Genomic DNA, 23,546 nt, shown 5'->3' on the forward strand with positions numbered 1-23,546 from the left:
CCACAGCTTGTAGGGTTGTGTAATGCATGAGCAATTAGTGCATCTACAATTATTCTAGACACTTTGTAAGTTCATCATGGATGCCAGCTGTCGTAAACTACAAACCAATCCCTAACTATGTGTGGGTAGGAAGAATGCCTTCCTTAAAGAAATATGTGAATAGATTTTACTTGTCTAGTTTAATCCATCCTCATCTCTTCCTCCTCCTCTGCAGCAGCATATAATACACACCTGTTTCTGACCCTCACCTACAGTTGTTGCTTTTTAATGTCATGCAGTCCTTCGTTCATGTTCTTTAAGCCTTTGCTTTCTGAATCCTGACCTTTCTGGATCTGGGTCAGGGTGAACTTGAGTCCAGTTTACTTGCTCTCTCCTCCTCACCCCCACTTTCCTGATTACATCGTAAACTCGGTTGAACTTGACAGAGTTTACAGTTCAAAGGTTTCCAAGGAAATACAAACAACATTCCAAAAGAAAAAGACTGGCAGTTAATTACATTTTCAGAGCAAACCTGAAAAAAGAAAAAGCAGTGGAAGGAGAGGATAAGGTTGATGTTGACTTTCATTTCCCCCATGGGAAACAAAAAGTTTGCCTGCTAATGGATGGTTACCACTTAAAACAGGGGTGGGAAAAGTGCAGCTTTCCAAATATTGTGTGCATGTGTGCGCGCATGCCTTCAAGCCAACTGTCAACTTACAATGACGCCATAAATTTCATAGATTTTTTTAGGAAAGGAATAGTCAGAGGTGGTTTTGCCAGTGCCTTCCTCTGAAGTATAACATGCTACAGCATCTGGTATCTGATGGTAGTCTCCCACCCACATCCTAAAAAGGGTGTTCAAGGTCGAATGGGATCTGGTGATTGCTGAACTGTAATACCCCTGTTCCTCATCATTCAGTCTGCTGATTGGGGCTGAGTGGGAGTTCAGGAGTGGCAGTTCAGCTACCATCTGGATAGCCCTACTCTCCACCTTAAATGTTTCAATCTGCACTCATTGCTCTTCAAAAGAGAAGAACCAGAAATGGAACCAGATTAGAGGTGTGACTCCCTGCACGTACTCTTTTGTGTGGTGCTCCCTCCAGGCCTGTGGGAAATTCATGTGAGGAGGTTCCCCTGATCCAGAAGCTGTTTGTCCTTAACATCTGGTAATCAGCAAAGAGGTTCTTTAGCTTCCCTGTGATAGAACTGTCCGTAGATGCTTTGGTTTGATATGCTTGGAAGTAAAGTCTAGCACATGACTGTGCTACTGTGATGCAGGAATGGCAACCAAGTGGCCTTCCAGAATAGACTGGAGCTCCCAGCAGCCCTGGTCAACATAGCCAGTGATGAAGAATGCTGGGGGCTGCAGCTTAACAATATCTGCAGGGATGTTTGACTCCCCTCTGTGCTGTATTAGTTTTTACTTTTGATGATTTGTTGTTGTGTGCCTTCAAGTAATTTCCAATGCATGGCAACCCTAAGGTGACCCTATCATGGCATGTTTCTTCAGAGGGGGTTTGCCATTGCCATCCTCTGAGGCTGAGAGAGTGTGACTCACCCAGTCTTACCCTGTGGGTCTGCATGGCTGAGCCGAGATTCAAACCCTGCTCTCCAGGGTCATAGTCCAATGCTCAAACCACTGCACCACACTGAAGTAATCTGTTGACCACCAAAAAAAACACCTTCGCCTGCTAATGAATGGTTACCACTTAAAACAGGGATGGGCAAAGTGTAGCTTTCCAAATATTGTGTGTTTGTGTGTCTTCAAGTCACCTGTCAATAAAGGTGTCAAGTCACCCATAAATTTAATCGATTTTCTTATGTGTGTTTTTCTGCTATGTGTGTGGGGTTACAAGTAACATCATTATTTACACCTTGGAAGGCACTGGTATTGCCACTTAACTGTATGAGCAGATAACTTTTTCTCTACTTTTTACTTTAAAACAATGTTTCTGCATTTATTCATTTATTTTATTTCATTTCATTTATATATCATCTTTCTCCCGGAAAGGGACAAAAACAGATAAAAACAGTTTTAAAACTTTACAATAAAATATATATATTTAAAAAAAATTAAAATCATCTCAGTAAAACAAGATAAAATTGCCTAAAACATACACAAGTGAAAAAACATAACCCTGTCTCAAATGCAGATACTCTGAGTAGACCAAAGGAAATCTGTGCCATGCCGTTCAACACTGTACAAATGAAAATCCGGACATGTGTGGCCAAGCAATATCAAAGTGTTGTCAAGAGGGCAAAAGTTATTAAAGAGGAAGAATATGCAAGCAAGGAGAGGCTGCAGCAATTTGAGTCTACTAGGAAGGGCAAGATTCTGCCTGCTTCTTTTCTCTCCTTTCCCTAATGAGATCATTGCACTTTGCACCACCACCAACAGTTTATTTGTATAGGCCACAACAACCATTACAAAAAAATTACAACAACAACCAAACATTTCACTGGATAACAACTTATTAACATTAAAAAAAAACAGTGATAGGGAAAACCTTAGTATGGGCAGTGGAAGGTCAGCAGCAAAACAAACTGGTGTACCATTCCATCTGCAGCTTCTCGTCCCATTTACAGTTCACCATTTTTGTTTTTATAAAATTACTACGCATCTTTTGGGCCGCCCCAGCAAAGATAGCAACTTTAGGACTAATACTTTTAGAGCTATCTGCTGGCAGATCACAAATAATGTCAAGTTGCATTCAGCCCTTGGAGTTTATCACAAGGGAGGAATTTCTCTTAATTTCAAATGAAAAGAAAGTGGGGCCAGAACACATTAATGTGAATTCTCTAGTTCAGCGAATTTATGTGAATTCAAACTGCATTCAAACTGACTCCCCATTGCCCCAAAATAGCTTGCCATTGCCTGAAATTGTGTGTGGTAGTCTATCACACAATAACGTGAAACCTCATTATTGCATTTGGACTGACTTCCCATTGCTCGAAATTGTGTGTGGTAGTCTATCACGCAATAACGTTAAACCCCATGATTGCATTCAGATTGCCATTGGATTATACTTCCAATTTCCCTTGTCTGATAACATCCCTTGTTTTCAAAAGCTCACCCAGGAAATGTCCCTCTGGCCTGTTACAGACTGCCAAAATAAAGCTGCTTCAGGTCTCTTTGGAGGTATGCTATTTAAATGATGCATGGGTCCTAAGAGTCCGGAGGTCAGGCCAAAGCCACACTCCATTCCTAAGCACTGGAGTGCAGCTTTGGTGCAGCTTCCGGATTCTTAGGATGCATGCATCATTTAAACAGCATACCTCCAAAGGGACCGGAAGCAGCTTTATTTTGGCAGTCTGTAACAGGCCTTAGGATCCTCATAGAGAGGACAATATAAAACATAATGGGCTAGGTCTTCCACTTCCCCTAAAACCACAGATGCAAAGAGGGATCCCTTTATATCTTCCATCTAGGTAGACTGTTGGCATTGTCTGAAAGTGAAGGGCAGTTTACACCAATTCAAGTAAGCTGAGGACAAAGGGGAAAAGTGGGATAAGGATTAAAAACCTGGACATTTAAAAGCAACTGAAAAAATAGGACAACAGAGGATTCATTTGAAAGGTTCATGCCAAATTGGGACAGTTGGAGGGTATGCCATGCTCTCTGCTACTCCAGGAGTGTGGTCAAGACCAGACCCCTCTTCCACTCAGTGCAAAGTTGTCGGAGCCTTCAGAATATCTTTTATTTTCAATTTTTTTAATGAAGGAGCTTTACAAGCTCTGCAGACAAATATTTTATAACTATTTCAAGCAAATTCAGTAGATAGTGGAATATACATCCAAAGGGCTTTGCTATCCACTGACTATACACCGTTATATTTTCTTATATTCCTAACACAACAAGAATTAGGATTCCAGTCAGCTCAGAACTGCAGAGCAGATCATATATTACCTGCAGACACTGGAATATTAAAACAGGCTATTTTTCACCAACCACTGAATGAAGTAATTCCTTAATACAATTACCTCCGTATAATTGAAAGTTAAATCAAGGATGACTGTATGATTTGAATATTAATTTAAATAATTTCATCTTTATTACACTATTTCGTTAGTACATTGTACTGCCAGGTGGTTTATTCATTTTCTAGTTGATTTTGATTTGCATGTGCATAGTTAAACAAAGGAACATGTACAAAGCCTTCTCAAATCTTCTAGGGGGCCAATGGGAATTCTTTTGATTACCTGGGCTACAGTTCACAAACCGCTTATTTATACTCCTCCCTTGGCATCACTAAATAAGTAGCTTGTGCAATAAGTAAAAGGCGCAGCTTGTGAACTGTGGCCTTCTTCCAAATAGATGTGAAAGAAAACGTTTGCAGTGTATGCCACATGTCTGGATGCCATATGGAAAAAATAAGTGTATGGAATAAATACATTCTGGCAGAGATCGTTAAGAGGGTGTTTGTTGGGGCAACCGTAACTAGTTCTGAAATCTGTTAAAATGGTCTGGGAGCACCTACTGCTATAGTATTGCTGACAAATTATTCAGTACTTTCATTCAGTAGTGAGTGGGGCAGTTGCCACGTGTAGCAGACCATGGAGATTATCGCACTGTGTTCTGAGAACGTTCCTATCATCACGTGATGAGAATGTTCCTGGAACAGATATTACTGCATTAGTAAACTAGAACGTGATCAGAACGTGATCAGAACTGCATTTTACCGCACAGCGATTCCTGAAACCGTTCCGAGAACATATTCCACCAAGGCCGCCTCCGTCTCCTGATTGGCTGAAAGAATGACAGGCAGGGAGGCAGTGAAGCAGGCAGGCGAGCGACTGCAGTGAGGGAAGGGGGGGGTGTGAGAGAGAGAGAGGGGGGAAAGGAGGAGGGAGGGAAGGGAGGGAAGAAGGAGGGATCGGGAGGAAGGCAGGGAGAAAGAGAAATGGGGAGAGATGAGCCTTGCAAGTTACATCCCAAACCTCCTTTGCAAGGCTGGGAAGAAGGAGGAGCTCCATTCAGGTCTCTTCAAGCCGAAGAAAAGCAAGTTGCCAGGGAGGGGACTGGGCCAAGGGCAGAGCCCCGGCAGCCATAACAGCTCTTTAAACCAGTTAGAAAAGAAGAGTCCTCTGCTGTCATCCCAATTCCCCATTTTGGCTGCTTGTCAGCCTTTTGCCTCCTGTGTGTGTGCGCATGTAATGTGTGCCTTCATAGAATCATAGAATCATAGAGTTGGAAGAGACCACAAGGGCCATCCAGTCCAACCCCATTCTGCCATGCAGGAAATCACAATCAAAGCATCCCCAACAGATGGCCATCCAGCCTCTGCTTAAAGACCTCCAAGGAAGGAGACTCCACTACACTCTGAGGAAAGAGTGTGTTCCACTGTCGAACAGCCCTTACTCTCAGGAAGTTCCTCCTAATATTGAAGTGGGATCTCTTTTCCTGGAGCTTGCATCCATTGCTCCGGGTCCTAGTCTCTGGAGCAGCAGAAAACAAGCTTGCTCCCTCATCAATGTGACATCCCTTCAAATATTTAAACAGGGCTATCATATCACCTCTTAATCTTCTCTTCTCCAGGCTAAACATCCCCAGCTCCCTAAGTCGTTCCTTGTAGGGCATGGTTTCCAGACCTTTCACCATTTTAGTCGCCCTCCTTTGGACACGCTCCTTTTTGAATTGTGGTGCCCAGAACTGGACACAATATTCCAGGTGGGGCCTGTGAGTTTCCCTCCCCGCTTTAATTCTTGTCTGGCTCTTTGCTATGGAATTCTGGGAGTTGTTTGCTTGCTTTTGTGTGTTGCTCCAAACAGAGGAGCTTTTGTGGGTTCCTTCCTGGAGGGAAGGAGGAGAAGGTCCTGGGCATCCCTGCCATCCTTGCCTCATGCAGGCTGCCAGCACAGGAGCCCCGCTGGACATGACACTAGAGGCCCCTGCAGAAGCAGCCAGACCCTCTCCCTCTTGCTCTCTGCTCTGGCCCCCCTGTTTCCCTCTCTCTTTCTCTCTCTTTCCCTTCTTTCCTCTTCTCTCACTTGTCCCAACTTTCCTCCCTTCCCTCCCTCCTTCTTTCCCCCCTCACACACACACACCTTCCCTCACTGCAGTCGCTCGCCTGCCTGCCTCCCTCCCTGCCTGTCATTCTTTCAGCCAATCAGGAGACGGAGGAATGAGAGAACGGATTTGAGAACAGATAAGAATATCGCACACACCTCTGTTGGAACGTTCTCATCACGTTTCAGCTCTCTGGGAACACATTCATATCTGTACCCTCCTGGAACACATTTGGAACACATTTAAGCGTTCTGAGAACCCGATTGGAACACATACGTGCGGTATACTCAAATGCGTTCCGTTCTCATCACGTGATGAGAACGGTCTCAGAACGCAGTGCGATAATCTCCTTTGTGTGTCATGGCAAAACATTCCATTTTACTGTTTCTCAAAATTTACTGATGAGAAGAAATTGATTATGTTTTTTCTCTCTCTCGCTTAAGTGCCAAAATAACTTGCTTGGCATTTGGAAGTATGGATTTTGACTTGAGCAGTAGGCACCATTTGCTGTTTTTTCCGCAGGCAGCAAAATATCCTGGGCAGCCCTGGATAAGAGACACATCTCCTCTCTTCTCATTATCTCTGAATGTAGATTTCTATAGAGAATTCCCTTTAGGATGGCTATTTGTCTCACTTGACAGTCGACAGTCCTTTATTTGAAGGCCACCTCCTTCAATCCACTTCTTGGTTAGGAAGCTGACCAAAACTGAGAAATCAATTTGTTTTAGTACTGTCAACTCTGACTGGCAGTAGCTTTCCAGGGTTTCAGACAGGGTTATTTTCTATCCCTAACTGGGGATCCCTGGTATTTCCTGATAGTTTCCAATTCAGTTCAACCCTTTCCAGGTTCCAAAGTCAGATTGTTACTGTTTAGGGTGGTAAAGACACCCTAAGAAAGCAGAGCTGGAGCCCTGGATTTGCCCATCAACAACTAGCAGTCCCAAAGCAGACTGAGACGGCACACAGATCACCTGGCTATCGTCTTCCAAGTTAAGGTGAGATCCTTGCTGGCCAAAAAAAGTTGCACACACACAGATTTCATTTAATGGTTTTTGAACTCACTGTAATTGCAGTGATCATTTATAGTCACCTTTATGTGCTATTACATTCAAGCAGGGGTGGAAATTGTGCAGCCCTCAGATGGTGTTGAACTGTAGTTTCCAAAAGTTGTAACTGGCATAGCTATTGGTGAGAAATGCTGGGAGCTGTACTTCAGTGGCAAGCCACAAATGCCCACCATTGCATTAAAGGGGCCTAGAAAGATAGAGAATATGATTGAGACTGCTGCTTCTCAAGACTCCTGAAGCTATAAATATCCTTACCCTCTGTTTTCAACAGTGCACCAAAACCCTGCTCTCCATTGCCCCATCCAAGTATATATATATAAGAAAAGCAAAGCACGGTGATTTGTTTAACAATTCCGAATTCAAATTAATAACTGAATTAGTAACTCTCAAGGGGGAAGCAAAGTGCCTGGGGTGGGAGGGTGGAAAATGTCACAGAATGCCTGATCACAAAAACTCCCTGGTTTCAAGAACTCCCAAAATGATTAATCTGCAACTCTCTGAGACACCGCTGAAATTATTTCCATTGCAATTGTTCTACCACAAAAAAAGGTAAGTGTGTGTGTGTAGCAACACTGCTCTACCACTCTCTTCAATCTGAAGGCTCCTCTGAACTAGCAGTTAGAAGCATAGATCTTATTTACCACTAGGTGGCAATATCCAGCAGAAAGCCAAGAGTGGATGTGGAACTACTTAAAGGTCCAATCCTGCTTTCAAAGTGATCACATAACAGCAGCTATAGGTCTGTGCTACCACATAAGAACCCCTGTGCAGATATTTGTGTGCCCTGTGTATTAACAGGCTACTGCACTATAAGCAGAGTTGAATTTAATATATTCCAAAAAGGGCAGTGAACCATAGTGTGTTCCTTTCCTCATCTCAGCACTCTGAGAGAAAGTCATAGTTAGGATTTCAGGATCTGCGGGCCTGGGCCTGCAGCTCCAGTTTTCATGGGTCATCTCCAGGCAAAAGGAAAGCTCAGCTCAGCAAAGCCTAATTCATTTCTTGATGCAACTTGCAAAGTCTATGTATTTACTTAATTAGCTTACTGCTTCTCTTCTAGTCATTGTGGCATCAGGGCTCACCTTCCATTCTGCTGTTCATTCACCTTCTGGCTAGTCATGGTTGCAATCTGAAACCATCACAGTGTCTTAGGGCCTAAAAGGAACATGTGTAACCTCCCGCTGCCTTCATCTTAAGTAAGATTCTGACCTTCATCTAGTCCTGTGGTTCTTAACCTTCTTTCTTTTTTTCAACCAGGTGCTACCTTTAAATATATTTTCTTGCCAAAGGACCCCCCCCCCCAGACTTTACTCCAGATTTTAAACCATAACAGCAGCAACAATATTTGAACACCGCAGGGACATAGCCAGGATTTTAGGAAGGGGGGGGGTCCAGACTAAGTGCCACCATTATAATGGGGCTTGGTCGCGGCAGCGCAGCAGCACACACCATTCATGTTTCTAGTGGAAGGGGGGGTCCGGACCCCAAGAACCCCCCCCCCCGGCTACGTCCCTGAACACCGAACCATTAACAATTACACCTTCCCTCAGAGGTTCAGGAGGGGGAGGAAAGACTTTTCTCTTGCTTCTTCCCTATCTGTTTGCAGCTGGAGGAGATTAAACAGCAATGGAAAGGCCCAGCCAGGCTTGGCCCTGGCTTCTGTTTTATTCCCTCTGCTCTAGGAAGTGGGCAGGTTGAGCAGCTGGACAACAGAGGAGCAGCCACTTGACAGGAGCCAAGGCAAAGGCTGGCTAGCTGGTGGGACCTGCGTGGTGCTGTTCAATCCACTCTGAAGCTGGAGCAGATTGAACTCTGCAGCCCCAGAAAGTGGGGGCTTATTAAACACTGTCCAAAAAGGGACCTGTGTAGATGGAAGTCGATAACTCTGCCTCCCCTGCAGCCCCTTCCAGCTGTGGGATTCTGGGATTCTATGATATCCCTCAGAATGTTCTGATGGGATCTGAAATTATGTGGAAAGAGGCAGAAAAGGGAGGGTTTGAGGTATTGCGGAGGCAGGCACAGATTAAGGCACAGGCGTCATGGTACTAAGGCATGGTAGGGAGGTATGGAGCTATTGGAAGGAAAGGAGATGCGAGGAGGTGGAAGAGGGTGCGGAATCTGTGGATGATACAGGGGCAAGCAGGTCTGCATTGTGTGTAAGTGCCCCAGTTAATTCTGTATAGTTTCATGTTAATTGACATCAGTGCAGAGGAGGAGTGCCCAGGCCCTTGTTTTGCTTGTTTGTTTGCTTGCTTACTAGTCAACCTGCTCTTTCTTTCCCTCCCTCCTTCCTTCTCCCAACTTGGTCTCATCCCCTCCCGTTGAAGGCCCAAAAATGGATGTTTTGAAGCATTTCTGATAGGAGATTGGACTCCTCATGGCTGGAAAGCAGGGTAGGGAGAGGGAGAGAAATGCAAAGGCTGGCTGGCTGGCTGTCAGCTCCGTTATCGCTTTGCTGCTCAACCCACCTCCTGATCTGATCTGTTTTAAAATTTCTCCTGATGTCAAACTGGTTGTTATGACACCTTACAATAAAGAGACATGTAATTCTCAAAAGCTTTCACACTTTTTCGTTGACTGAAGCGGCCTGCTAAAGGAATTGCTGCTGCCATGGTTTCTGAAATTATTGTTCTAATGTTTAGTTTCCACTACAAAAACTAACTTATGTGTATGTATGCGTGGGGTAAACTCTGCCTGACTCATCCTCACACACTTTCCTGTTTCATCAGACTTACATCCTCTCAATTTTGAGTTTCAGTTCCTTTTGCTCAAGTTCTTTAGTGTTCATGTTTATATCTTCTTAATACAAACTACAGGAAAAGAGTTTCCACCTAAACATTAGGAAGAACTTCCTGACAGTAAGAGCTGTTTGAGAGTGGAACACACTGCCTCAGAGAGTGGTGGAGTCTCCTTCTTTAGGGTTTTTTAAAGAGAGGCTGGATGATCGTCTGTTGGGGGTGCTTTGATTGTAAGTTCTTGCATGGCAGGGGCTTGGACTGGATGGCCCTTAAGGTCTCTTCCAACTTTCTTAAGTTTATCGCACAGGACTTGAAGAATGGGAATGGAGCGTAATGGAAGGTAATGGAATGGAAAGGGGGAAAACGTATGTTATCACATGGGAGAACACTGCTGATGCCGCTGGGAGTCCCTTATCCATTCCCCAACCATCCCACAGCACCCGATTTTGAGGAATGATTCTGAACAGTCCTTCAAAATCGACTGCTGTGGAACGGTTGGGGAATGGATTGGGGACTCCTGGCAGCATCAGCGGTGTTCTGTGCGATAACATACTTTCCCCCCACTTTCCACTCCCTTCTGTTCCACTCCATTCCTGTTCTCCAAGTCCCGTGCGATAAACTTATATGATTCCATGATTCTAATATGATGCCTAAATTTTATTAACTTTCTTTGTAATGGGGTGGAATTAGCTTACTTGCTAATTAGCTTACTTGCTGTTCACCGCTATGATCTTTGGAATAGCGGTATATAAATAAAACAAATTATTATTATTATTATTATTATTAATTGCTTTATATTTTTATAGTATCGGATGCATACAAAATCAAGTATTCCTTGTTATATCTCACACTATATGAGAATCCAGGACTAACCCAAGATATCCTTAAAACCTGGGGCAAAGGATAAGATAGCTCTTCTTCCCATTCCCTGTATAGAAGCCGACTGAATAGCAGCTGAATTTTATTCAATACAGTTGACAGGACACTATCTTCCACCTCACCTGAGAGCAGCAGTCTAACTTAGTGGATACCAGACAAGCCAGGACCTTTATCATCAATTGCTCTGTGTACACTTGCCTTTTTAGAAATTCCCCCTAAAAGTCAGTTCCTGGGCCTCAATGCCAGATTAGGCATTGTGCGATCTTTCAAATGTTGGATTGCAAATCCCAGCAGCCCTAGCCAGCATAGCTATTGGTGAAGAATATTGGAAGCTTCTGTTCAATAACCTTCATACTGCCTTTTGACTGCTACCTGTGCTCCACACAAACACATTCCTAGCTGACACATTCACAACCCACTACATATCCTTCAGACCTCCCAACTGCCCTGCCTTCACAGGAATAATCTCAAGGAATCCTTTGTCATCAGTTTTTTTTCAGCGGCTTTTAAAATATCCTGGTTTCTCTCTCCTCTTCTACTTTTTTCTCTTGTCCTTAGCTTACTCCAATTGTTGCAAAATGAATTCAAAGTGCAAAAATGGTTTCCACCCAAGTAACTCATCAGTGGGCAGAGGAGGAGGAGGCGGTGGCAAAATCTTGCCCTTCCCAGTAGACTTAGGCAAAAGCAAATTGCTGCAGCCTTTCCTAGCTTGTCTATTCTTCCTCATTAATAACTTTTACCATCTTGATCATGCTCTGATGTTGCTTAGCCAACTGTGTCTTGGTTTTCACCAGTGAAATGTTGGAGAGTATGCCCTTGGCATAATTTTCCTGTGCTTGCTGTCTCCCTTCTCTGTCTTCACACAATGCCCCAGTTTTAAACCAAACATTGACGACTTCAACAATGCACTCAAGAATAAACTTTGCTGTGTTTTATGGTTGCAATAATTCAGAAGCTATTTCCACATAATAATCTATGTCGCCAGCCGGTCTTTTTATTCTATACCCGAGATTACTGTAATCAGACAAACTCTGCCTTTCAGGGGTTCAAGGTGCAAGGAGCAATACATTACATGAGATTGTTTTCTTCAAAGTCTTTCTTTTATTGTGAAATGGAGCTGCAGGTGGCTTCAGGTTGAGAATAGGACTGTCAAGCTCTTTTTATGTCATTCCTTCCCAGCTGCAGCTTCTTTTTCTCCTGGAGGGATAAAATATATGTGGAAAGAGACAGTTTAAGATTACAGTAAACAATCAGCTCTGATATTACTAACAAGGGATAGAATCATAGAGTTGGAAGAGACCACTAGGGCTGTCCAGTCCAGCCCCCTGCCATGCAGGAACTCTCAATCAAAGCATACCTGACAGATGGTTGTCCAGCCTCTGTTTAAAGATCTCCAAGGAAGGAGACTCAACTACATACCCATGGGGATTAGTTAGCCTATCATCAGGCCCCTTTTGCCATAAAAGGATCTGGAGTATGAAGTCCTAGTGCAGGAGTGGACAACTGGAGCAGAGGCAAGGTTTTGGCCACAGCAGGCTACACTATTATCCCTTTGGGGGCCATAAATTAGCCAAAAGTACAAGCAGAAAAAAATTGCAAATCATGCCTGCTTTGTACTTCTAGGGTTTTTCATGCTGCCAGCTTTTTTCTATGTTGGGAATTGTGCAGGATTTGGTGGCATTTCATGGGCAAATTTTCACCCTCTCCCAAAATATAGGAGCTGTGGGCTGTGTGTGTGTGTGTGTGTGTGTGTGTGTGTGAGACACTTAGGGTCACAAAAGGGAGTTGAGGGTCATATAAAATTACACCCAAAATCCACCAAACAGAGATACCTTTATTGGGTCAACAAAATGCACAAAATACACGAGGCAAGCTTTGGAAGCTCCATTGGCTTCTTCATCAGGCAAAGGTGTGAAAAATCATACAAGAGGAAGAAAACTATGATGATGTTAGAGTCATAGGCCTACATTTTGTCAAGATGTTGTTTTCAGTTAGGATGGTATGGAGGGATATCCATGTAGGCATAGCCCTTTTCCTTCTGGCAATGTGGGTTCTGGGAGACAGAGGAAATTATCACACCATTGTTAATTCAGCAACAATTGCACTTTTGGATGGTAGCACAACAGTAGAGCTATAGCAATAGTTATTTTCCCATGATTGTTCAATTGCATGACAATGGCAGCATAAAACCTAATTAATTGCGTAATTGCATTCCACACATACGCATGAATGAATTGCTATTAAACTGTGGGTGATCATTTTGCGTTGTATGGCAAATCCGTGGACAGCTACCCCAGGACATGTTTTCTGGATAGAGATCACAGATTCCCATTCTGAAAGAATAGTCATGCTAACCCAATGCAGCAAAACTAGTATAGAAGTCTGTTCCAGGTGGAAGCCTGAGTTGCATAAGGCCAGCAGGGTTCTCTGTTCCTGAGGCTGCTAAGTTAAACTGGTTGGACAAACGGCAGTCTCTCTCCATGCTATTATTGCAATGGTGCAATAGTACAATGACCAAACCTGAAATCCTACTCTTAAGCCATGCAATGTCCCAGCAGAAGCATTTCAAAGATGCTACAGATCATGGTGCCAGAAAACGATGACTGCAACATTCTCCTGGCCATGCTGTATATTGAGAAAATTAGCTATGGCAAGACCTCAGGGTCTCCCAAGTCATAATTTCCCAACACCCCAATCTGCAGAGCCTCAGAAACCCTTATACTGAGGCACTGCCTGGGTTGACACATCAGTTTTGGGTGGGAAACGGTAGAAGTATTTGCAACAATGGAGCTCCTTCGTCATAGCTAGGTTTGCTGTTGCAGGCTCTTGGCCTACATATAGTACCTCATATGATTGCTTATTCATGGTCTTGCTTTCTTTTTAACATTTCTTTTTATTGGAATGTGTATCTATGAAGATTATCAGACCGGTGGGAGGGGGAGACCAGGAGTAAAAGGCATACTCCCAGCAAAGCTGCTTAATCACGCTGAAGCTTTTCAGACACATTGCACTTATCCAGGATTTAACCCATGAAGATCCAGGAATGTACCAAAAACAAGTCATTCATGGAGAAGTCTCGGGAATGGCTTATTGCTGGAGCATTCCTGGATCTTCATGGGCTAAGTCCTGGATAAGCACAACGTCATCTGAAAATCTTTGCTGGGAGTATGCCTTTCTCTCTCCAGATTTCCTCCTGTCTGATAATCTCATATGTCTGAGGCAATGGAAGATCAGAGGAGACAATTTAATCTTTGTTTCATTAATGTTGGTGGTTGTTTTTCTTCATCATAAACTGGCAAAACCAAAGAAGTTCTTTATAGTGCAGGTGTTCTTACACTTCAGGACTCTGTAGTGTCAAGTGTATAAATATTTCCTCCTCCCATAAGATCCCATGTGTGATGCAAAACAAGCTGCTTCATGTTTTCCTTCAGTTGTCTACCAACAACAACAAAGGAGTCTCACCTTCCCTTTCTGAGGTTCAGGCCTAATCCAAACCACATTAGCAAGCTGAAAATGTAATCTTAAGTGCATGTGTGCTTTGTTTGGACATGTGCCAATGCTGTCTTCTGGTTGCTTCAGCAATTTACAACTCAAACTACTGTTCCACCCTCTTCTGTCAGTTTGGCAGTGAAAGTGATCTGGGAAATAAAATGATCACGTGATCATCTCACCATTTGGGGAACTCTTTATCTGTTTTACCTTGAGATAGACAAGGTATCGCAACACACTGTTATGATATCATGCATATCTCATGGCAGAAAGTTAATGTATAACTGGGCCAGACCTTGGTGCTGATGCAGATTTGCTGTTAAACATTTAAGCCAGGTTCCATTGGAGTCGTTGAGAGTCATTAAGAGTCATTAAGCCCCATTGGAGTCATTGAGAGTTTTGCCATTTGTGGAGTCCACTAAAACATTGTAGTAGTTATCAAATAGTTATAAAGTTATCAAATAGCTAACAGCTTTAAAAGGAGAAAGGAAGAGGGTGAAGAAGAAAAATTGCAACAGTTTTAAGACTGATTTTTATTTTAGCATGAGCTTTTGTCCTCTTCTCCAAATGCAACAGTGTGATATTAAAACCTCAAATTATTTACCATATTTACCATTTACCACATTTGGGGAGTACAACAGAATGGATGCCTGCCTTAAGTTAGTAATGGGCAATGAGGGAAAACAAACTCAAGTTGAATCCAGAGGAAACGGAGGTACTTGCAATAGGTACCCCAAGTCCAGGGACGGAGATTTGTCAACCAGTTCTGGATGGGGTCACACTTCCCCTGAAGGACAAAGTTTGCAGATTGGGAGTACTCCTGAATCCATCTCTACAGTTGTCATCTCAAGTAGATGTGATGGCCAGGAGTGCTTGGTATCAGCTTCAGTTGATACGCCAACTGTGTCCCTACCTGGACCAAAAGGATCTTGAAGCAGTGGTACATGCACTGGTAATCTCTTGTTTAGATTTCTGTAATGCGCTCTACAGGGGGCTACCTTTGTACCAAGTCCAGAAGCTTCAATTGGCTCAAAGCGCGGCAGCCAGACTGGTCACTGGAACACTGGAATGGCAGGCCTCAGGGTGGAGGGTCTGCAAAAGAGGATTAGTGTCTGCTTGATAGTGCTCATTGTCTGTTGGGAGATTTCTCATTTCTCACTATCAAGCAGACATTAATCCTCTTTTGCAGACCCTCCCACCCTGAGGCCTGCCATTAGCAACAGAACAATCCACATGCAAATCACTCCTGCCTTTCCAGGTCACACAATATATATACCCAAGTGCTTTCCAGGCAAGCATTCTCTGAAGATGCCAGCCACAGATGCTGGTGAAACGTGAGAAAGAAACTCTTCTAGAACATGGCCACATAGCCCGAAAAACCCACAAAAAACTATAGTAATGTTATTGTTTTAATGATTGTATTTTATATGGAATTGTTTTATTGTTGTAATCCCGCCTCGATCTGCAGGGAGAGGTGGGAAATATAAATATAAATTATTATTATTATTATTATTATTAGGATCCAGAAAGATGCAAATTGTGACTCTCCTCCTAACTCTTCAAAGGGCTCTGTGAGGTGATACAAGTCTTTCGGATCTTTACTGTGGTCAGTTAGTACTAATGTGTGAAAGCAATAAATCTTGCTTAGCAAAAATCAGCTCCCTTGAGTTTGAACCCTCTGAGGAGGTTCATTTATTATGTGTGCAGTAGTTAAGACACAAATATTAATATATGCAGTGTGCCTCAAAGCCATTATCTTTGTTCCTACCTCTTCTAATGGAGTGGAATTTGTGGATATAATTCAATTCAGATGTTTCTCTTTCTAGTTTTCCTCTCTGATACTTTTGTTTGAGAACTGTGACCTGTGAATCTTGTATTGTATGTCTAGGAAAGTTGAAATGCTCTGCAACTGGATTTTGGGTACCACCGTTTCTAATGTCAGATATTTATGTCCATTTATCCTGGTGGATAGAGATGTCCTGTTTGTCCAAGGTTGAGTGCAGAAGAGCACTGCTGACATAGGAGGGCATATATCACATTGGAGGAAGAGGAAATGAATGCACCTGACATTGTGGGTTACTGTATATTACTGGCCCCTGAAATATCCCTCTTGGAGTAGACCTAAGGACAGAGTTCACATCTGGATTTGTGGCAGGGTATTACCATCCATGTTATATACAGTCGGCCCTCCTTAGCCATGGATTTTTTATCCATGGATTCAAGCATCCATGGATTGAAAATATTCAGGATAGATTCCAAATAGCAAACCTTGGTTTTATATAAGGTACACCATTTTGCTCTGCCATTATATTTAATGGGACTTGAGCATCCACAGATTTTGTTATCCATGGGGGATCCTGGAACCAAACCCCAGCAGATAACAAGGTCCCACTGTATCTTGCTGTAAGTTACTAACTACTGTACAGCACTGCCTCTTCTGTAAAATGCTCATCTTCAGAGGAATAATTTATGGGAATATCATTAATTTATGATTTACTCCTTGATTCTGATCCCATAGTATGTTTCCAGCCAAGCAGCAGAGGCAATAAATTCTTTTAGTGTTTAAAAACTTCTGAGTTTGGCTAATTTTTTTAAAGCAAAAATACTAAAGCTTCTAGGCAGAGACTAATCAAAACAACTAGTTTCTACAACCCAAACCATAAAAATACTCAAGAGGGGCACGTGGCAACCTTTAGCTTATAGACAAATAAATGGAGAAATTGATTGTTTTTTTTTTCTAAATAAAATAACTTTTATTGGGTGTGATAGATGCAAAGACAATAGGTTTGATTCAAAATCAATCATACCCTACCCAGTAAAAATAACAAGAACCATATAAAAAGCATTTCAACAAATATATGAAAAGTAAAAGGTAACAGAAAGAGCAAAAACAAAGGATTTTAAATTTTTATATATATTTTTAAGCGTACTGTATTGAAGGTTTTATATGAACAGAATGCATAATATAACTACCAGACTATTCATTTCATAAAGTCTTTTCTAAGTCAAGGTACACATCATGATATTATTTCAGAGGTTGTTGTTGTTGTGTGCCTCCAAGTAGTTTCTAACTTATGGTGACCCTGAGGCGAACCTATCATGGGGTTTTCTTGGCAAGATTTGTTCAGAGGAGGTTTACCTTTGCTTTCTCCTGAGGCTGAGAGAGTGTGACTTGCCCAAGGTCTCCCAGTGGGTTTCATGGCTGAGCGGGGAATCGAACTCTGGTCTCCAGTCTCCAACACTCAAACCACTATGCTATGCTGGCTTGTTCATATGCTACTATGCTATATTTCTGCATTGTGTTTTGGACCAATACTTTTAAAATACATTTGTGCATGAAACACTGAACCATCAGAAAGTAAAAGGGTCACTTCCTCAGCTATCCATGTGGACAGTTTTGAATTTTGGAATATTTTGGATTTCGGAATTGCAGGTAAGGGAGGCTCAACCTGTAGATTTCTTTCCCGCCAAGCATCGGAAACCAGACCTAATTAGGATGTCATAAATTTTGGAAGTGACTCCTTTAACCCCATCTGGATCTCTAACAACTATAGTAGGTTCTCAAAAAGGTGTGTGTGTCTGGGTCCTTTGAAAAGGTATGTATCCTTACTTTTGGGCCTAGGACAGTGATGGTGAACCTATGGCACGCGTGCCAGAGGTGGCACTCAGAGCCCTCTGTGGGCATCAGTGCCGTCGCACCAGCACAGAGTTTGCCAGAGCTTGTTACTAGAAAGCCAGAGGGACATGGCACTTTGCAATAAATAAGTGGGTCTTGGGTTGCAGTTTGGGCACTCAGCCTCTAAAAGGTTCACCATCACTGGCCTAGGAGGTTGGGCCTAGCATTAACAAACAGCTTCATTTATATACCGCTTCATACTGAACTAACAGTGTCTAAGCGTTTTGCAACTGTAAGCTAATTACAACCCAAAGTGGCAACAACACCAAGTCTTTGGCCATGTGAAGGCCACTAGCTTGATTCCCATCTTCCCCAGACGCTGTGTCAGGGAACTATTCCTTTAACCGGGTCAGTCACAAAATGTGGGTGCCCACAAAGTTCTGTCACTTATTTGGGTGCAATGTACCCAGGGAGGTGGCTAAAAGGCGTAGCTCCTGCTCTCCTTGGAAGTGGGAATGAGAGGTCGAAATAATGCAGTTTGATACCTCTTTCAACTGTCCTTGGTTCCATCTTACAGAATCTTGGGATTTGTAGTTTTGTCAGGGACCAGCACTTTTTGGCAGAGAGGACTAAAGACCTGGTAAAACCACAAATCCCAGGATCCCGCAGAAAAGCGCTACAGCATTTAAAGTGGCATCAAACTGCATTGTTTCTATGGTGTAGATGCACCCTGGGAAGAAAGTATGGGGAAAGGAGAGACGGCTTTCTTCTTGTTCCCTCCATTGTCCCTTTATTCTCTTTTCTTCCATCTGGGAAGGACTGGGTTTGCCAGTCTCAAAACCATCTACTCACATCCGCACTGTAGAAACAACGCAGTTGGATGCTACTTGTACTGCCAGGGCTCCATCCTACGGGGTCTTGGGATTTGTAGCATTACAAGGTCTCTAGCCTTCTCTGCCAAAGAGTGCTGGTGCCTCACAAATAGAGATATGAAAGCCTGCAGATACCTTTCTTGGGCCATAACAAAAACACACAGTTACATGGTGCAAGCTTTTGACGTCACACTGGCTTCTTCCTCATCAGGCAAACAGGAGAAAGAAATTGAAGATGATAGTCATAGGCCTTATAATTCATTACCATTTATGACATTTAACCCAATATAAGATATCCTTCAGCTACATACATGCATACATATATATATATATATATATATACCTCCCAACTTTGTTTATATTACTACTATTACATTCCATAATAACAACAATAATGAAAGTGGTGTCAAAATTCCAGAGTGAAGGCATAAAAGGGATGACACCCGCAGCTCTCATGCTGCGTCCGCACTGCAGAATTAACCCGCTTTCGCACCACCATGGCTCAGTCCTATGAAATCCCGAGAGTAGTAGTTTTGTTGTGACACTTTTAGCCTCCTCTGTGAAGAGAGTTCTGACGCCACTACAAACGACAGGTTGCACCTACACTGTACACATAATGCAGTTCGACATCACTTTTAAGTGCTTGTAGCCCCATCCTGTGGAATCCTGGGATTTGTAGTTTCACAAGGCCTTCAGCCTATCTCTGCCAAAGAGTGCTGGTGCCTCACAAAACTACAAATGCGTAGGATGGAGCTGCCAAAAGTGCTGCCAAACTGCTTCGTCTCGACAGTGTAGATGCCCTCTACAGTTCCCAGGATCCCACAGCATGGAGCCATGGTAGCTAAAGCGGTATCAAAGTGGGTCATTTCTGCAGTGCAGATGCAGTAGTCTCCCAGCCCTTATGGGGCTTGTGCTCAGGAGAGAGAGAGAGAGAGAAGGAGAGGGCTGTCCCTGGCGTGGCCAGGCCCTCCTCCTCCTCCTCCTGGGCTTCCTCCTCCTCCGGGGCGGATCGGTGGTTTCCCGGCAGGGGAGGACGCTGGGCTGGCAGAGGCAGAGGCGTTGGGACGGCGGAGAAAGCGCAGAAAGGGTCCAGTCCTAGCCGGCCTCAGTCGGCTCATTTCCTTGGGCGGCACCGCCAGACAACGCAAGCGCGCCATGGAGGTCGAGGGGCCTCAGGTGAGAGACGATGAAGGGGAGCCTGTCTCAATGTATCTGTGGGGCTGCGCTTGTCTTTGGAATGGGGGCTCGAAAGGGGAGGGGCTACCCAAAGCCACGCCCCCTCGCCCATTGTGGGGGCGACTCTTTCCGGCCCGGCCACGCCCACCGCCGCTGTGGCGTCACAGTGACATTGGAAGGCGCTGACTCACTGGCCTTGGCCCTGAGGGGATGAGGAAGGGGCTCTGCTTTGCCTTCATAGGCCCTGTCCCCCTGTTCAATACCCTGAAAGAGTGCCCCTGAGCATGTGCAGAGCGCTGTGCCTTTCTGTGGCTAGAGTCAGGACTCTGTTATAATAATAATTATATAATAATAATAATAATACACTTGTCCCTCAGGCCACATTCCCTGGGGTAAGGGGCACCAGATCCCTCCTGTGAATGTGGAAAAACCATAAGTACCTGAGAGGACACCTCTCTAGGAATCTCTAGGTCTTCCAGTGAAACTCTATGGTTAAAATCTGCCATAGAGTTGCACTGCAGGAGCTACAAATACCTAGTGGAGTGTTCTCTCTAGGAATTTCTAGAGGTTGACCGTAGAGTTGCGCTGGAGGAGCTACAAAGGCCCAGTAGAGTATTCTCTAGGAATAGCTAGGTCTTTCAGTGCAAATTTTGGTTAAAGTTGACTATAGAATTGCACTGGTGGAGGACCTAGATATTCCTAGAGAGAACATATTAATCAAAATCCGTGAATAATCAAATTCGCAAATGTCAAAACCGCAAATATAGAGAGATAATAATAATAATAATTATTATTATTATTTCTACTCCACCTCTCCAATAAGATTGAGGCAGCTTACAACAAATATGATCCACACAATATAATAAAATAAATCACACTATCCTCTCCCTCCTTGAAGCAAATCGACATAATAATTGCAACATGGCAATAATAAAGTACAATTAAAGCCATTAAAACAAGCAGGGGCTGTTACAGGATTGTATAGCTCAGGGTTCCCCAAACTGTGTCCTTTAAGGAGTAACCCTAACCTTGCAAGGGGAAGAGAAGGGGTTCCATTTTGCTGGCAGTTGGTGCAATTGTGAATGATGTTTACGTCATGTTCAGCAGGGTTGAGCAAGGAGAGGTTACTTAGTTCAGTATACTTAACTAAGTAGGCGATGCAAAATACCGGCCCATGTTGATGCATTCACTTAATAAACCACTGTAATACTCACACACAGTTTTGGAATTAAAAAGAGATTAAAGCACATGTAAAGCATCCCAGCGAAAATGGCGAGTGATTGCGCAAATGATTATCACACGCAACAGCGCAAAATGAAGCGATGTCGGAAATTTATTGTCACCAAGATCCCAGAAGTAAAAAAGATTTGTGTTAATGCTTCTTTGTGACCACTTTAATGTGCGACCTCATGTGAAATGGTTTCGTGTAATTACATGATTTTTCCAGGATCTTCACGGGATAAACTCCCAAAACTCCTTTTTTGGACTTCAACTCCCAGAAGCCTCAGCCATGATGGCCAATAGTCTGGGATTCTGGGCACTGAAGGCCAAAGTCCCCTTAAAATAAAAACACTCCAACATGGCAATAATAAAGTACAATTAAAACCATTAAAACAAGCAGGGACTGTTATGGGATTGTATAGCTCAGGGGTCCCCAAATAAAAAAACACTCAAATAAAAACACTCAAAACACTCATAGGAATGTAAATTCATGCCTCTTTGCCATTTTCAAAACGGAGGAATTCCTCCTGGAGAGAAGATTGAAATGGAGGGCCAGTGCTGGAAAAGGGCCTACCCTGCATATAAATGTAAATCCATGCCTCTTAGTCCTGCTCAAAATGGAGGACACGACCAAATAAAAACCAAAAAAACACTTAATAGAAATATAAATCCATGCCTCTTAGCTACGATTTATTTCTGTGGAGGAAAAAAGTTTCAAATGTAATGGGTCTGTTGTAATGTGATTGTAATGGAAAAAAGTATTGAAGGTAATGGGCCTGTTGTCGGATCAGGAAGCAGATAACCTGCTGCAGAGTCTGTGTGGACTTGTTGCTGGAGGCTTCACACCTTTGTTTTCCCACATCCGGATCTAGCTCTTATATAAGTATAGTGCTGGAAAAAAACCTCAAACGTCCAAGGTGCACATTTCTAGTAAAATGTGTGTGTTGTGTGCCTTCAAGTCATTTCCAACTTCTGGTGACCCTAAGGCAACCCTATCATGGGGTTTTTGTGGCAAGATTTGTTCAGAAGTGGTTTGCTGTGGCCTTCCTTGAGGCTGTGAGAGTGTGATTTGCCTAAGATCAACCAGTAAATTTCATGGCTGAGCTGGGAATCAAACCGTGGTCTCCAGAGCTGTCATCCAGCACTCAAACCACTATGCCACCCTGGCTCTATACATTAATACAGGGGTAGGCAACCGTTTTGAGCCGGGGGCCGGGTTGCTGTCCCTCAGACAACTGGGGGGCCGAAGCCAATAAATAAATAAATAAATAAATTTTTAAATAAATAAATAAATAAATAAACTGGGACAAATGTAGGACAACATTTTCAAATGGTGGACACTTTTTTTTAAAAAAAGTGGAGGACACGCAAAAAGATTTGCTGATTTTTAAAAAAATGTTAATATAAATGCATGTTTCTGAGGCGTCTATAGACAATTGCCCCCCTTGCCCCTGCGCGCGAGAGGCCAAAGGCCCCGGCGGCAATCAGCGGCAGGAACAGGCTGGGGCCGGTCCCAAGGCCTCGCCGGGCCGCATCCGGCCCGCGGGCCACAGGTTGCCTACCCCTGCATTAATACATTACTGAAAAGAAGGCTATACACTATTTTCAGTAGAGCTGCTGCTGCTTTTAAAGTAAATTTATATTAGCTACAAATTCTTTGCATATGTGCCTGGAAGTAAGACCCACTGTACTTATTGGGACTTACTTCTAGGTAACAGGGCTGTGCCCTTACTCCACTTACCAGTGATATCGCTAGAAATAACCGTAGGTATTGTATACAGTTTGGTAGTGAATTTAAAATATTTAAAGTATCCAAAACAGTTTGGCACAGATATTAATGTAGAAAAGGCAAAATAGTAGAAAAGCAAGCAAGCTTTAATCCAAAATACAAAATGCTTTTAAAGCCCTTGAGCAGACCTGAATTCCGTGGGCTGGACCTGAAGTTGTATGCCTTCAAGCCATTTCTGATTTAGAGTGACCTTATGGGGTTTTCTGGGGCTGAGAGTGTGTGACTTGCTGAATTCGGAATCAAACCCTGGACTCCAGAGTCAAACCGCTACAAGTTATCCTTCTGCAAACAGAAGGGCTCCTTTCATTTGTGCAAGTGACAATGATCCAAAACACACTGCAGGAGTAACCAAGTTTGAGACTGCTTTAACTGTCCTGGCTCAGTGCTAGGGAATCCTGGGAATCATGGTTTACTGTGGCACCAGAGCTCTCTGATAGAGAAGGCTAAATATCTCACAAAACTATGGTTCCCAGAATTCCCTAGCATTGAGCCAGTCTCAAAGTGGATTATTTCTGCAGTGTGTTTCAGACCTATGTTTCACCACAGGCTTCCCACTTGAGAAATGGTTTTATTTTTGGTGGAAGGGAGAAATTGATATCTTGGATTTTCCCTTTTGCCATCTCCAGTCTTTGGATGGCTTCTCCAATGTGCTTGTGCAGCTTTCTGTATTGAGTGGAACTGGCAAAAATTACCCACAGTGGTCCCCAAACTGT

General features: G+C 43.3%; 1 protein-coding gene across 1 annotated transcript in view; it reads left to right on the plus strand.

Annotated features, from left to right (window-relative positions):
* The first annotated feature begins 19,672 nt into the window (after positions 1-19,672).
* LOC149313716 (nuclear factor erythroid 2-related factor 2-like) overlaps positions 19,673-23,546 on the plus strand; it is a 41,662-nt gene continuing 37,788 nt past the window's right edge. Inside the window, exon 1 of the mRNA XM_089519692.1 lies at positions 19,673-19,823. Within this exon, the coding sequence (XP_089375818.1) occupies positions 19,803-19,823 (21 nt within the window). The 5' untranslated portion in view covers positions 19,673-19,802. The remainder of the gene's footprint in view (positions 19,824-23,546) is intronic.

The sequence above is a fragment of the Sceloporus occidentalis genome, unplaced genomic scaffold (assembly GCF_023333645.1).
Source record: "Sceloporus occidentalis isolate IW3139 unplaced genomic scaffold, rSceOcc1.0.p SCAF_4, whole genome shotgun sequence".
Taxonomy (NCBI): domain Eukaryota; kingdom Metazoa; phylum Chordata; class Lepidosauria; order Squamata; family Phrynosomatidae; genus Sceloporus; species Sceloporus occidentalis.